A 16,401-nucleotide genomic window follows, 5' to 3' on the forward strand; every position below is an offset into this window, starting at 1 on the left:
AGATGCTGCTGTACTGATCTCACACAGAGTAGTTCTATGTGTCCTGCTGAGAGGTGGCCATACCAGTCCCGCACAGAGGCAGTGCTCCCTGACACACATGCAGGTGGTGCCAGCTAAGCCACACAGAGGATGCTGCACAGATCTCACACAGAGTCACCCTATGTGTCCCGCTGAGAAGTTGCCATGCCTGTCCCACAAAGAGCAGACCTTCCTATTCCACACAGAGGCAGTGCTCCCTGACACATATGCAGGTGGTGCCAGCAAAGCCACATAGATGCTGCTGTACTGATCTCACACAGAGTAGTTCTATGTGTCCTGCTGAGAGGTGGCCATACCAGTCCCGCACAGAGGCAGTGCTCCCTGACACACATGCAGGTGGTGCAAGCTAAGCCACACAGAGGATGCTGCACAGATCTCACACAGAGTCACCCTATGTGTCCCGCTGAGAAGTTGCCATGCCTGTCCCACAAAGAGCAGACCTTCCTATTCCACACAGAGGCAGTGCTCCCTGACACACATGCAGGTGGTGCCAACTAAGCCACACAGAGGATGCTGCACTGATCTTTCACAGAGTCGTTCTATGTGTCCCGCTCAGAGGTGGCCATGGCTGTCCCACACAGAGGCAGTGCTCCCTGACACACATGCAGGTGGTGCCAGCTAAGCCACACAGAGGATGCTGCACAGATCTCACACAGAGTCACCCTATGTGTCCCGCTGAGAAGTTGCCATGGCTGTCCCACAAAGAGCAGACCTTCCCATTCCACGCAGCGGCAGTGCTCCCTGACACTCATGCAGGTGGTGCCAGCTAAGCCACATAAAGGCGGCTGCACTGATCTCACACAGAGTCACTCTATGTGTCCCGCTCAGAGGTGGCCATGCCTGCCCCACAAAGAGCAGACCTTCCCATTCCACACACAGGCAGTGCTCCCTGACACACATGCAGGTGGTGCCAGCTAAGCCGCACAGATGCTGCTGCACTGATCTCACACAGAGTCGATCTATGTGTCCCTACCCTACCGTTCCACACAGAGACTGTTCTACCAATCCCACTCAGAGGTGGCTCTATCCATCCATTCGCAGAGGCAGCGCTTCCTGTCGGTGGTGCCCACTCCACACAGGGCCCAACCTGTTCCATGCAGTGCATCCCATCCCGCCTCACACCATATGATTAGCTCAAAGACTACCACAGACAAATTCGTCCTAACTGGTCTAATTAACACCTTTGCTGTTGTTCCGCCAGAGCCAATTCTCTGTGAAAAGAAATGCAAGAATGGCGGCTGGTGCAAAGGGTTCAACAAGTGCAGGTGTCTGGCAGGCTTTGCGGGAGACCAGTGTGAGACCGGTAAGAGACCGCTCGTTTCTATGTGCTATGATGTTCTCTGAATGCCCCGAGCCTCGATGTCAGATGGGTCATAGGCAACACCTTTCTGAACACTGCGGCTTCATTAAACATTATATAACCAAAGCAGCAATGGCTCTTATAAGTGGCACATAATTGCTTTACGCCAACGTGCCAGTGTGTGTGCCTGATGATACACGTGTGAAGGCATTGCCCCGAATACCACTATTTGCACACGTAAAGACACACATCTGATTGCCTGGCCCCAACGCCCCAGTCTTTACCCAAGTACGAATATGCAAATGAAACGAACTATAGACATAGTAGAAATACTTCTATTCACCGTAGCAAACAGAAGTGTTTCTACTATGCCCAATGCAATCCTGTGGAAAAAACCTAACCTGCACACGTTTTTTCAATGTTAAACTTTATTTACGAGGTACGTGGGTTTATTTAAACATTGTTGATCAAATAAGATCACGTTCTGAGATGTGTTGTTATTTTACAGAGACTACTTAAATGATTCCCATATACCTACTAAATACGCGTCAACACTGAAAAACGTGTGCAAGTTAGGGGTGTGCACACTGTTCTCTTTAGATTAAGCATAGACTTAATAATGAGACTTCTGTTCACTGCGATAAACAGAAGAGTGCTCAGTCTGCATGCCTAGGGGCCGTTTCACGGAATTTTTTGCATGATTCACAGTGACTTTGCACTGCTGAAAAGTGACTTTGCACTGCTGACACAAACCCTGATTCATGGAACTGTGCAAAGTGTATTTGCAAAAATTACTTTACACTGATTTTGCATTGCAAAAATACACTTTGCACAGTTCCATGAAACAGGGTTTGTGTCGGCAGTGCAAAGTCACTTTGAACCCTGCAAAAAATGAAATGCCATGAATCGAGCCCTGAATGTAATAGTGTGTGCAAAAACTAACATAGGTGCTGAAACTCCCTCTCTCGCCCCCTATGCACCTTCCTATCCTATACATGCACACCCGTGTGGCGTTGCCCCGTGAGGGGATACGCACGCGGCGGCGTGACGTTGCACGTCGCCGCGTGCGCCTTAAATAAACGGGGCGTTCCCGGCCGCGGGAGAGCGACCGGGGAGCCCGAAGCGTGCAGACGTGTTGGTGTCCCATCTGTGCATGCTGGGGCTCGCGGGCACGCAGCGGGGGCGCCCAGAGACCCCCAACAGTGGCGACGAGTGTCGGATGCCCGGGCCCGGCGGTGAGCGCAATCCCGGAGTAATTTTTCATTTCGAGTGAAACATCCGTGGATGTTTCGCATCACGCCGAGGCCGCGGACCACACGCGGCTGGCGGCCATCTTGCCCACGAGGTGGAGAGTCTTCTAACGGCTCCGGTTTGGAGCAGGAAGACCATCCAAACCTAATTTTTGGATCAACTGACTGCAGGCAGTACAACCTGCAGGCCCATGCCATGATTTCGTCATTTTGGTGAATTTTCAGGCGGTGACGTCGTGTTGTAGCTGGAAGATGGACTGAGGTGGCTGGGCCTTCTCAGCCCATTCCTTTTATAGCTCAATTTTTGGAGACTTTTGTTCACGGATCCTCTTCAGGACCCTCTTCAACCCCTTCATCATCATCACGTGGGGGATGACGCTCCAGCTTCTGCGGCCCACGTGGACACCAGGCGCCTTGAGGTACTCTCCTTCAACCCTTTCATCATCACGTGGGTGGTGGCAGTGTGGGGAGTGGTGCAAGTTGCGGCCCTTAGAATTGGAACAAGGGTGCCTGTGCGCTTGCGCCTATGAGTGATCCTGGTGCCCTGGAGGGTGCGACTGCCACGGCTTCGGAGGAGTCGCAGGATGAAGATCTAACAGACCTGTTCCAGCAGAACCCCCCACAGCACATCCCACGCTCGACGACGTCTGGACTGCCTGTACAACCGGTGGGTGCAGCCCCCCCTCCAGTCCAACCACCACCCCTGGCCATGGCCCAAGCCAGGGCGCAAGCGGCCTTGCAGCCAATTCCGGAGTTTGATGCTACGGGCCCTCCATCCAGTCTAGGGCCACGATGGAGGAGATGGATCGCAAGGCTAGACATGTACTTTCGGGCCGCCCAAGTCACGGACGACGACAGCATGGTGGCCACAATGCTATACTCCGCAGGGGTGACTGTGCAGGAGATCTTTGAATCTCTGACTCCAGCGGGTAACACATATGATCAGGCCAAAGCAGCCCTCCTGGCGCATTTCATCCCCCTTGCCAACGTGGACTTTGAAAGGTTCGTCATGCTGTCGGCCAAACAGAAGGAAGAGGAGACGCTTGACACTTTCTATGGCCGCCTGCGCCGCCTGTCACAAGGGTGTGCGTGGGGGGATGCGGAGGACATGATAAGGACCATGCTGATCCAGGCGTGCTCGTCAGGCAAGCTGAGGCGACAAGTCCTAAGAGAGCCCGGACTCACTCTGGCCAGGATTCTGGAGCTCGGGAGGTGCCATGAGGTGGCGGAGGCTCGAGCCAACAAAATGGAGGCCGGTTCCCGCCCGGCGAAACCGGAGGAGGTGTGCGCCATCTGGCGGGGTGGCAGAGGGGTGCGAAAACCCGGTATACCTCCCAGAGACAGAGCGGGGAAGCCGGTAGAATCGTGCCAGAAATGCGGATATGATCTTCCCCACTCATCGGAGTGCATGGCCAAAGGAAAAGTTTGTGGACGCTGTGGGGTGCCTGACCACTTCTCGAGGGTGTGCAGGGCGACTCTGCCTGTACTTATCCCGAGAGGGCAGCCCCGTCTATGGGCCCCGCGGCAGTACCGCCCGCCGAGGGTAGCTCAGGTGGAACAGGTGGAACCAGAGGAGGCCCCGGCGGAAGAAGAAGTGGAGGAGGAGGAGGATGAGGAGAACATCTTCTTCGTCTCCAGCATGGAGGTCCTCAAGGGAAGGAGCAGAAGACAGCCGAGGTGTGTCGTGGAGGTTAACTGCTCGCCAGTCCCTGTGCTAGTCGACACGGGAGCCTCTGTAAATGTCATGGCGAGAGGACATTATGCTGCGCTCGACCCAGCCCCGAGACTGGCGACACCAAGGGCCCGTATCTTCGCATTTGGTGGGCGAGAGCCCTTGCCACTCGATGGGGTGTTCGTTGCCAAGGTGGAACACGACGGGTCGAAGATCAGGGCCCGCTTCTATGTGACTCCGGTGAGCAGCAACACCCTGCTCAGCTGTGCGGCAGCGGAGGCCCTTGGTATAGTCAGCTTCGCCTATTCAGTATACTTGGAGGACATCAACGACCTGCTCGACAAGTATGCTGACATCTTCAAAGGGATCGGGAGGATGAACGGCGACCCCGTGAGGCTCCACATCGACGAGTCGGTACAGCCCATAGCCCTGAAGCACAGGCGGATCCCATTCCATCTAAGGGACCAGGTGGACAAGGAACTCGATAACCTGGTGAACCTGGACGTAATTGAAAAGGTGGAGGGCCCCACACCCTGGGTATCCCCCATTGTCGTGGCGAGGAAACCTAAACAACCGGACTCTGTCCGAATCTGTGTGGACATGCGGTTGCCCAACAAGGCTATCAGGAGAGAACGACACCTGACCCCGACGATTGATGACATCATTGCGGAAGTGCAAGGGGCCCGTTTCTTCTCGAAGTTAGACTTACGGGCTGGGTATCACCAGGTTGTTCTCCACCCAGAGTCCCGTTATATAACGACTTTCACCACCCACAGGGGACTCTACAGGTACAAGCGTCTGAGCTTTGGAGTGTCGTCTGCAGCTGAGGTGTTTCAGAACTTAATCCGAGGCGCTCTCGCAGACCTGGAGGGCGTCCTGAACATTAGCGACGACATTCTGGTTTTTGCGAGGACTGAATCAGACCACCTGAAACGCCTAGCCAGGACTCTCGAGAGGCTGCAATCGCTGGGGCTCACCCTCCACAAGGACAAGTGTGAGTTCCTCCGCCCGACCATTGAGTTTTTTGGTTTCATCTTCAAGGAGGGCGGGGTGTCTCCTGACCCCAAGAAGGTTCAAGACATCAAGGCAGCACGACCCCCTGAGTCCGCATCAGAGGTGCGGAGCTTCCTCGGAATGGTGACGTACTGCGGGCGATTCATCAAGAATCTCGCCTCGAGGTCGGAACCTCTGAGGGCTCTGACGAAAAAGGACACTATCTGGCAGTGGGGCCCGCTAGAACAGGCGGCATTCGAGGATATCAAAGGTGCACTAACAGCGGAGGACACCGTGGCTTTCTTTGACCCTGCCTTGGAGTCGGAGATTGTTGTGGACGCCAGCCCGTTTGGCCTTGGGGCGGTCCTCACCCAGGTGGGCAGAGACGGAGGAATGAAGCCCGTGGCCTATGCGAGCAAGGCCCTCTCCGAAACCGAGCAGAGGTACTCTCAGATTGAGCGAGAGGCCCTGGCGGTTCTGTGGGGCTGCCGGCATTTTCGGCTATATGTGCTGGGGAGACCTGTGACAGTGGTAACAGACCATAAACCACTGATCCCAATCATGGCCGGATCCTCCTCCAAACCACCAGCCAGGATCGAGCGATGGATGCTGGCCCTCCTAGAATATGGCGTTAACCTTATCTACAGGCCAGGGGCCAACAATGCGGCGGACTACCTGTCCAGGCATCCGGTGGGCAGGGACGGGCCCGCCCAAGAGTCGTGTGCTGAGGAGGCCGATGATCACGTGAGCATGGTGGTCGAGAGTGCTACCCCCAATGCGATGCCGCTCCCCGAACTGGAGACCGCAGCAGCCAATGACGAATGCTTCCGCATCCTGCGAAGCTCGATGCAATCGGGGTCCTGGAAGACCGTGCTGGAGTTGGTGGCCGGGCGCACGCAGGAGGCCAAGGTGACCCTCGAGCAACTCTGGAAGGTGAGGGATGAACTGTCCTTCACGGAGTCGGGTCTGTTGCTGCGGGGTGATCGCCTGGTGGTGCCGGGCTCCAAGGTCCACGAAGTCATCAACCTGGCGCACCAGGGACACCAAGGGGCCGCCAAAACGAAGGCGAGGTTGAGGCTGAAGGTGTGGTTCCCCGAGCTGGAGAAGAAGGTGGACAACTTCGTAGCGGCCTGTGTATGGTGCCAGGCGGCTTCCCCAGTACAACGGGAGCCTGAGATCGAGGTAATGCCACGGGGGACCCGCCCATGGGAAGTTGTGCATGCGGACTTCGGATCCACGGCCGTGGGTACTCATTTCCTAGCCATCGTCGATGAGTACTCGCGATACCCGGAGGTGGAATTCGTTGAGTCGGTGGCATTCGAGCACGTGGTGGGCGCTGTGGAAAAGATCTTTGCCACCCATGGGTTCCCTGTGACCCTGTGCTCGGACAATGGGTCCCCATTCCAGAGCGCGAGGTTCTCGGAATTCCTCGAGAGCTGCGGAGTGGCCCACCGGAAGGTGTCCCCGTTGTGGCCCCGCGCGAACGGGGACGCAGAGAGGCTGATGAGGACATTAAACAAGACGTTCCGGATAGCTCAGGGACAAGGTCAGCCTCTCCAGCGGGCGCTATACCAGTTCCTAAGAGTGTACCGCACTACCCCACATGCTTCAACTGGGGTGGCCCCGGCTGAGGCTCTGTTCCGCAGGTGCCCCCGAGGTCTCCTCCCGGAGGTGCAGGAGAAGGTACCCGGGGTAATAGACGACCAACGGGTGGAAGCGGAGCGGCTGGCAAGGACCAGTCAGGAAAATCTACGGAGGGGCCTTCGTCCGCAGCGGCTGGAACCGGGCGACGAAGTGTTGATTAGGAACCGGCATCCCCATGGGAAACTCTCGCTTCCATATGAGCCCGAGCCGCTGGACGTAGTGGCGGTGAAGGGGTCGATGGTGACGGCCTCGGATGGGAAGTCGGCCGTCACCCGGAACGTGAGCTTCTTCAAGAAACTGGGGGACTCTCGGACTGAACTCCCGCCTGACCCGGATGAGACGGTCCTCCCGGATGAAGACACCCCCCGGGGGGAATTCGTGGGGTCACCAGCACGAGACACCGGGGCGGCCGGGAGTCCGGCGACTGAGGTAGGTGGGAGGTACCCCCAGAGGGCTGGGCGAGGGAGACCTGCCTACCTCGGAGACTATGTGCTGGGGCCGATTGACTGGGCTCCGGAGTGAAGGGGATCCGGGAGGCTGTTAATAAATGGGGGCCTGGGGGCTTGTGAGTTATACATGCCAGTGTGGGTAGTAATATGTTTGATGTGTTTTGTTGTTATTGTTCCTCCCCGAAAAAGGAGGAGTGTGGCGTTGCCCCGTGAGGGGATACGCACGCGGCGGCGTGACGTTGCACGTCGCCGCGTGCGCCTTAAATAAACGGGGCGTTCCCGGCCGCGGGAGAGCGACCGGGGAGCCCGAAGCGTGCAGACGTGTTGGTGTCCCATCTGTGCATGCTGGGGCTCGCGGGCACGCAGCGGGGGCGCCCAGAGACCCCCAACAACCCGGTGCTCACAGCGGGTCCTGCATCCGTCTCCCCAGCCCATACACAGACATTTCACAAATGGGATCCCTCCGCACTTTGGTTCAATGGGAGCAGGCAATTCACTGATTGAATCACGTGGTTGGAGATTTTCCACATCCACAGGAACAAAAGATTGCGGATGACAACATAGGCTCAACAGCTTCACTGTTGGACCCTAGAAACTGGGCCTTTACATTCACGGATCCTCTGTGAAGCCTGCAGTGTTCTGCCCTCTTACCCAGACAATGGAAGCAATGGAACCGGCAGAAACGCGGGACTCGTAGGGCCCTGAGCTGTCTGGAAGTGCAGAGTGCTTCGTGTTGACCATAGTCCGGTGTAGCTTTCACAATAAGAGTGCATTCAACATTTTATATAACAGAGATAGCAGCAGTGATACCAAGGACCTGCATCTCTAGCCCCCAGGCAGATGCTGTGTGCCGCGTGGGAGCGCTCTTTGTGAGAGGCTAATTAAGTCACTAGTTTTGGGAGGGTGGGAAGGTTGAAAGGGCGTGTAAACCCTCTAAGTCGTTCAATGATGGAGAACTTGAGCAACAGAGGGATTGTTTTAAGTGTGCTCGGGGGTCCCGTGGATTTAGCTACAAGCGTAGGCTCTGCCTTTCACCGCACCAGTATGTGTCACCAAACAGTTTCCTGCAGAGCACATCCAACCGTGGATCCCAGGATCCTGACAGCTGAGGTTGCATTGCCTCTCACTTTCCCGAGAGGACTAGCTCTGCTGCCCCACTCCTTGGCATGGCATCTTCTGCTGACACAGGTTCTGATCTTTCTCTCCCTGCAGCTGTGATTGAACCCTGCATCCCGCCCTGTCAGCACGGTGCCGTCTGCAAACAGTTCAATAAGTGTGAATGCTCCGAAGGAACCGCCGGCCACCGCTGTGAAAAGATGTGAGTTAGCACTGAGAATGTCCATGTGAGACACGTAAACACAATGCTCTGCGATGCGCCCATGTTAGAATATATGAGTAAAGAGGCGTAACATCCAGAATCCACAGACATGTCTGTTAAAACACATGCCAGTGCATGCACTTGATCAGAAAGCAAATCCGTCATCATAAAAGATCTGAGTGCAAGCACCCAACGCCATAAGACCAAACAGTTTTCCATGTGAAAAGAAATGAGTGCGCGCACTTAACACCAGAACCTTGTATATCACCGCTAAAACTCAGGACATCCTGTCCACTCTCTCCTCTTCCTCTCGCTCTACTCCTCCAGAACCATCATGGACCACATTGACATGCTCGGCCCAGCCTTGGCCAATTTCTGAAATCACTCTTTTGGAACCGTCCCTTCCCCCTAAAGCACTCCCTTGTGCACCCCCCCCAAGAAGCCCTCTGCCAATCCTTCCTCTCCAGCAAACTACTGCCCAATCTCCATCACTCCTTTCCTGGGAATACTCCTGGAAAAGCTGGCCATCTCCCAGCTTAATCTACATACTGACACTGTTGGTTGTCTCTATGACTAGCAGTCTAGCTTTATTGCAGCCAGAAGCACTGAAACTGCTCTCCTGAACACCCTTGAAGAGTTGTTCTCTAATCTCGACTCTAACCTCCCTTCTATCCTCTTTTTAGTTGATCTATCCTCTGCTTTCAATACGGTCAACCATGCCACCCTGATCAATCGTCTCTGTGACAACCTGGGCATCATGGGTCAGACCCTAGCCTGGTTGACCTCCTTTCTCTCCAATCAACTCTCCCATGTCCAACTGGTTTTTTTTCTCTCCACCACCTCTCTCTCCACATGTGGTGATGCCCACAGCTGTGACCTCTCACCCTGGCTCCTCAACGTCTACTTGGTACTCTGGCCCATCTAATCTCTACTTTCTGTTCTAACTTTCAGTGTTATGCGGATGACACTCAGCTCTCCTTCAGGCTCCCCTCCGCCTCCTATGCTCTCTTGCTCATACCTGACTGTCTATCTGCGATTCATGATTGGTGTGCCCCCAGTTATCTCTGCCTTATGCCAGTAAGACTGACATCCTTCTCATTGGGACCCCTGCTCCCACTTGCCCTCTTTCACTCTGGCCGCCCACCCTGGGCCCTCCAGCCGCACCTTCCTGTGAGGCGATGAACCTTGGTATCATCTTCGACTCCACCCGCTCCTTCTCTCCTTTCATCTCTAAGAAATCACACTACCAGCTGCATCTCCCCAGAGGTATTCATCCTTTTCTCACTATTCCCAGAAGCTCACTGTCTCCAGAGCCCTGGTTCTTTCTAGGTTGGACTACTGCACCAGCCTCTTTCTAAATCTGCCTGCCTCCACTCTTAGCCCTTTGCAACTAATCCAGATCAGGACTGCAAGACTTGTCCTTGGCCTCAAGCCCAGGGACCGTATCTTTCCATCCCTGAAATCTCTCCACTGGCTCCCGGTGGCTGCAAGGATCAAGTTCAAGAGCCTCTGCATCGTCCACAAGTCTTCTGGGGCCAGGGACCATGCTACATCTAACTCTCTCTTGCTAAGCATCCTTCTGCTCGAGCCCTCCGCTCATCCACCTCCAACTCTCTTCGGCTGGGGCCTCCCTCTGGAACAGCCTCCCTGCCTCTCTCAAACTTGAGCAGAACCACCTAAGTTTCCGGAAGCAACTCAAAACCTTCCTTTTCGCTTCCGCTTTCTCTCTCCTTGCTGATGCTCCTGTCTGCTTCGCTAACTGGTTACCTGGCCACCCATTCAACCTCACGGGCAAGAGGCTCCTGCACGATCAGTAGCCCCTTGCACTCCCTCCAGACCTCCAACCCACTTAGGGGCTGCATCTGCAACCCTATAGTCCGGTGCCTCCCTGAACTTACTGGAGCCACCACACTGGCAGCACTTACAGTGTTTTTGCCACTGCACTCCTCTCCCCTTGCCCCTTGGCACTTCTCCTCTTCCCTCCCCATCGCACTTGCACGATCTGAATGACACAAGGCCTAGTAAAATCGTTTGTTTTGTCCCCCCTCTGTCTACCCTTCCTTGTCTTGTCGCCCATAGAAACACTTGTGTACAGGTGCGTTATAAATGACTTATCATATCATATCATAGATGTGCATGTGAACTCCTGGACTTTACACTTGGATCCAGAGATATGCTCCTGTCTGAATATGTGACCCTGGAATCTAGACATGTCTGTGGGAGAAACTGCCAGTAAAAGGCCATAACACTAGAAATCAGGGACATGTCTGTAGGAGTATGTCAGTATGGAAACTTAACAGCCAGGAACACAAAACAAGTTCCAAAAGTGAGTGTGCAGACCTCCTGAATCCAAAGGCCTTCATGGAATTAGAATGGTTAAGGGCCTTTATAAGACCACATGTTTTTGTTACTTAAACTACAAACTCAGGGTATGCTACACCGCCTCTGAAGCATTCTGTCCTGATCTGGAGGGCAGTGGATGTAACATTCTGTCCGGTGCCTGTGACAGGCTTTAACATTCCATCCTGTGCCTGGGACAGGCTTCAACATTCCGTCCCGTACCTGGGACAGGCTTTAACTTTCTGTCTTGTGCCTGGGACACACTTTAGCACTCCGGCCTAGATCGCGTTATGATATGATATGATATATTTTATTTGTATCGCGCTCGTACACAGGTGTTTCAGAGCGTGACTAGGCAAGGGAGGGGAACGTGGGAGAACAACGCAACACAACAACGATCTTACTAGGCCCAGTGACATTGAGAATGCGCAAGAGCATGGGAAAGGGAAAAGGTGGAAAGTGCGCAGCAGAGGAGAGCAGATACATAATAATAAATAAAATAAAAAGAAAATGGAGGCAATAAACAGTGGTAGTGCAGCCAGCAAACGGCAAGTGCTGTGTTTAAGGCAGCAGACTGGGTAAGTCCGATAAGTGCAGAAAAAGAAGAAAGTGAGGGGGGTGGGGCTGTATGGGTACAGATACAGTCCCCAGTGCAAGGGGTGACCAGGAGGCAGTGCAGGAGGGTGGCAGGGTGAGCAGGTACCTGGGCCCAGGGGACATAGGGTTAGGATGTAACAATTGGTTTTTGGATGGCCAAGCAGAAACATCCTCTCCTGGTTCTGTGCAAGTTGTCACATTCTGTCCGTGCCTGGGTAGGTTGTGACACTATGTCCTGATCTTGGATAGGTTTAACATTCTGGCCTGTTTCTGGGCTAGGTTGTGACACTGTCCTGTTTCTGGGCTAGGTCGTGACACTCTGTCCTGTTTCTGGGATGGGATGTGGCATTCTGTTCAAGTTATAGGATGGGCTGTGGTATTCTGTCCAGGCACTGGGCATGCTTATGGCATTCTGCCCAGTTTCTGGGATGGATTGTGACACTGTAAGATGTTATGCTGGCATTGGAATGACTGTCTGGTCCGGATACTGGGCTTTGCTGTGGAATAATGTTCTGATTATCAGGATGGGCAGTGCCATTATATCAAAGGTTTGTGATGGGATGGACTGGTGCTATCCTGGTGCTGGGATGGGATGTGGCATTATATCCAGGGTCTGGAATGAAATAGACTGGGGTGGGCAGCAACATTCTACCCTAGTGCATGAATGGACTCTGACCATCTATCCTGGTTTTGTGATGGACTGTGAGATTGAATCCTGGTTCTGGAAGGTGGTGGCAGTAATATTCTTTGCTGGTTCTGGCATGAGCTGTAACGTGCCTTCCTGGTTCTGGGTGGGTTGCAACATACTGTTTTGGTTCTTGAGGGTTCTAGCTGTAACATTTATTCACGGCTCTGGAGAGTGGTGTCTGTTCCACAGAGCTAGGATGCACAAACAAACGTGTGCACTGCTTTGAGCATCAGATTCTAGAGGAGCAGATGGACACGTCATCGCTAGCTTCTGCCCCCTCTCCTCCATCATATTGGAGCAACAGAAGAGCCCTATGTGTGACACGAGGTATTGTCCCAATATTGCATCGAGTGTATGAGAGAAGCTATGCACTTAGACAACCATATCGAATGTGCTGTCGCACTGAAAGGGTGGACGGATATCTGCAAACACCACTGGAGATCGGAGAGCTATAAGTGAAATCGGACGAGGGCAGAGTGACGTCATGAAGCAAAGACACAAAGACGCACTGAAACAATATGCAAATAATTAAAGAATGAAGATGTAACTGGAATAATAAGAGACACATGTAATCAAATATGAGGAAATCATGTGCACCAAAGAAATTAGTGAGTAGAGACGAAGTGAGTGTACATACGTAGAAACGCAAGGTAGATGAGGCATATAATAATAATCATTTTGCATTTATATAGCGCTACGATCCCTCAGGCATCTGAGCGCTGCTTATTACCCACGGTGTGCGGTGCTCATTTATCGACCTCGGAAGGATGAAAGGCTGAGTTTGGCCATGCCGGGATTCAGACCTACGGCGGCAGGCTCTGCACGGATGCCAAAGCATGCGCTCTACTTGCTGTGCTATCTGACCAGCATTGAGGCTTGCTGCAGAAGAAAACATAACGTGACTAGGGTGGCCATGATGAAAAGATGGACGCCGGACTCGTGTTGAAACCAATCACGCTACCTCAGAGACAGTCTTTTGGCCTGGGATCAAGGATGTCACATCAAGGAATAATTGCAAGGCACAAAGGGAGTCAAGAGAATGAGCAATGTATGTAAGACATATTTCTCTTAATTAAGCAAAGAAGAAAACATCTGCAAGTGCCAAGTACTGGACAATGAAGGATGCGAAAAGCATATGCTATGTGAAGTGATCAAGTCTCCAAAGGCCAATAGCAGTAATAATACCCAGCACAATTAAATCAAATAGCAGTAAATAAGAGGTTGAAATGGACAAAATCATGGTCTCCTGACATGTGATTCAGAAGTAAAAAAACAAGGGCTATTCATTTAGCTCTAGACAAAGATAATGGTGTACTACACTCCCTTGATTGAAAGTCCCAGAACAGAGAACAGGCTGCAAGGACAACTACATAGGGGAAGACTTGGCTTAGGGCCTGACCGATGAGAGACCATGGACTAATTGGGCAAGTGGGTAGTAGTCTGACGTTTTTCTCTGCACCTGAGTTTCGTTTTGCTTATGTGCTGCTAACGAGCTGAAAGTCAAAGGTTGGGAGAGAATGACAACCAATCAAAGGGTCTATGTAGCAACATGCTAAACAATGTTGCACAGGCCACCCGCTGCTGTTATTCTGCTACAATCTGTATTATATGTATCTAGAGGTGGTTCAAGGTGTACCTACCAGATAAGGGGCATCCAGTGATATTACTAATACTTATATGATATATCGATTTTTATTAAGTCACTGTAAAACTGCGCTTGACCAGTATATTCACAAGAAAAACATTTGTACGCTCATTAATTAAGTTATTAGGATCCAATTAGCATCAACATTGTCTGGTTCTAGAGGCCAATATAGTTCTGACCTTGAACACCATCATAATATGACATTACATTCTAACATGCACATCAGACATTAAATGTAATGAGTTGCCATATTTCATCATCATTCAGCAATCACATTTATTGCCAAGATAGCCTCAGAAATCGAATTTATTAACAAAAAGGTAGCCAACACATGTTTCGACCATGGTTCGTCCTCAAGTCTGAAATATATTCCTTACATTTAATGTCTGATATGCATGTTAGAATTTAATGTCATATTATGATGGGGTTCAAGGTCAGAACTATATCAATTGTTATTGTGAATATATATCAGCCTTGAAGATGACCCAAGGTTGAAGCACGTGTTGGCTATCTTGTTGTTAATACATTCGATTGCTGAATGATGATGAAATATGGCAACTCATTACATTTAATGTCTGATTTGTATGTTAGAATTTAATGTCATATTATGTTGGGGTTCAAGGTCAGAACTGTATTGGCCTCTAGAACCAGACAATAATGACTCTAATTGGATCGTAATAACGCAATGAGCGTACAAATGTTTTTCTTGTGAATATATTTTTCAGGCGCAGTTTTACAGTGACTTAATAAAAAACTGTTCATAATGATTAGGGTCGGGGTGTGCGGGTCTGTGTCACTGAGAACACAGCCAACAGTACTTGCATGGTGTGTTGAAATCTAAAGCTGAATATTAACTGCCCAAGCGCACCTGGGGCACAGCTACCCCAGTACATAAATATACTTATATGATGTATAGTTACATATGTTTCCTTAACCAATCCCTCCCTTCAATAGGTTTTTAAGTTTGCCACGTAGGATGACATCATAGATGACGCATATCAAGGCATAAAGCCTCCGTATAATCGAAACGTAAGTGTGGGTGCATGGAATACAGTTTGTTGTTTACCAGATTGCCCTACTTTATTTGAGCTGATAATAAAGTAGCATTTTGCTATATTGTTTGGGTCTGTCCGGTTATTTGGGTCTGAGGCCATTATTGGTAATTCCATCGAGCACATGAGACGCTTCAAGGTGCTAGAGCACACGCTGTAACATTATGCGCAGGTCCTGTAATGGGCTGTAACATCCTCTCCAGCTTCAAGGATAGGCTACACCATGTTGTCCAGGTTCTGGGTTGGTGAGTAGCACTCTTTTTTTGTAATGGTCAGTAACATTCTAGTGTACTTCTCGAATGTGTTGTGCATTTTCTTCTGATTCTGGGATGGGCTGCAAGATTCTGTATGAAGTCTATGATTGGTTAGGTGGTTCTGTCCGAGTTCTAGGCGAGATGATAATTCTAGAAAGGACTGTAAATGAGCTCCTAGCTTGGACATGGGCTGTTCCATTCTCACCGTATTGTCTGATGGGCTGGCCTTTTAGATCTGGAATAGACCGATAACTCTGAACAGTTTTAGGAATGCTCATCCAGTTCTTGGGATATTGTGGACACTAGATAATGTCTACAGAAGATTGGGTTATAAGCAGACACGGTTGGGCAGGCCTTGTTATGAACCATTTTGCCTGTGATAGGATGCGTATTGACTGTGCAATGTGGTAATACCCTGAACATATTCCTCCAAGGATTTCAAACTTTTAAATCTTGCAGCGAGGGTATCCGCTCCTAGAAATACTGTGCACCTTTTTCTAAGCATATGTGAACAATGACAGCAGGGGAGTCGAAGATCATAACATAACCATGTCCACCCTTCCTTCTTTAGGACCTGCCCGATTGTGACCACCCAGGTCAGCACCGCACGTGCCACCCGTAAGGGCGTGAAGGAAAGCTACGTAGACCGCTGCGGGCCCTTGGGGATCCAGCTCTGCACCAAGTACAGGTGAGAAGCACAGACAGGAGCAAAGTAGGAACAGCTAAATTAGGGACACAGAGAAGGATGCAGGTGGATAAAAAGGCTTGAAATCAGAGGGCTGGTTTAGAAGCGCTCTCTGTTGGAATTGGTAAAGACATATGGAGCTTATGCTGATGGGCAAGCAGAATGTCAAGCTATCTATGCTCCCTCCCACATTGATAGAGTGTGACCTTTGCCCTGGCCCACATGTTCAGGTCTAGTGTGCCTTTTGATGGGAGCTGCACAGCTTATACTCCATTGGTGTCCTAGTCCCAAACACAGCAATTTCAATGTATCCAATCTTTTCTATCATCATCACGTGTGGCCCCCAATTCTCAGAAAGTTGCAGGTGCCAAGGTTGAATAGGGCGATAGTCGTCACCTACGTTTGTTTGAAAAAAGTCCAACATGAGTTATTTAAGAAACGGAGCGGAACGATCAGTGGCGTTGTCATTAAATTG

General features: G+C 51.4%; 1 protein-coding gene across 2 annotated transcripts in view; it reads left to right on the forward strand.

The window, feature by feature from the left end:
• LOC138498021 (latent-transforming growth factor beta-binding protein 4-like) overlaps window positions 1–16,401 on the forward strand; it is a 743,452-nt gene that overhangs the window by 718,083 nt on the left and 8,968 nt on the right. For both annotated transcript variants that reach the window (XM_069621814.1, XM_069621813.1), the window contains 3 exons: window positions 1,241–1,342; window positions 8,560–8,665; window positions 15,813–15,929. In XM_069621814.1, the coding sequence (XP_069477915.1) occupies window positions 1,241–1,342; window positions 8,560–8,665; window positions 15,813–15,929 (325 nt within the window). The remainder of the gene's footprint in view (window positions 1–1,240; window positions 1,343–8,559; window positions 8,666–15,812; window positions 15,930–16,401) is intronic.

Source organism: Ambystoma mexicanum, chromosome 5q (assembly GCF_040938575.1).
Source record: "Ambystoma mexicanum isolate Mex_15411 chromosome 5q, UKY_AmexF1_1, whole genome shotgun sequence".
NCBI lineage: Eukaryota > Metazoa > Chordata > Amphibia > Caudata > Ambystomatidae > Ambystoma > Ambystoma mexicanum.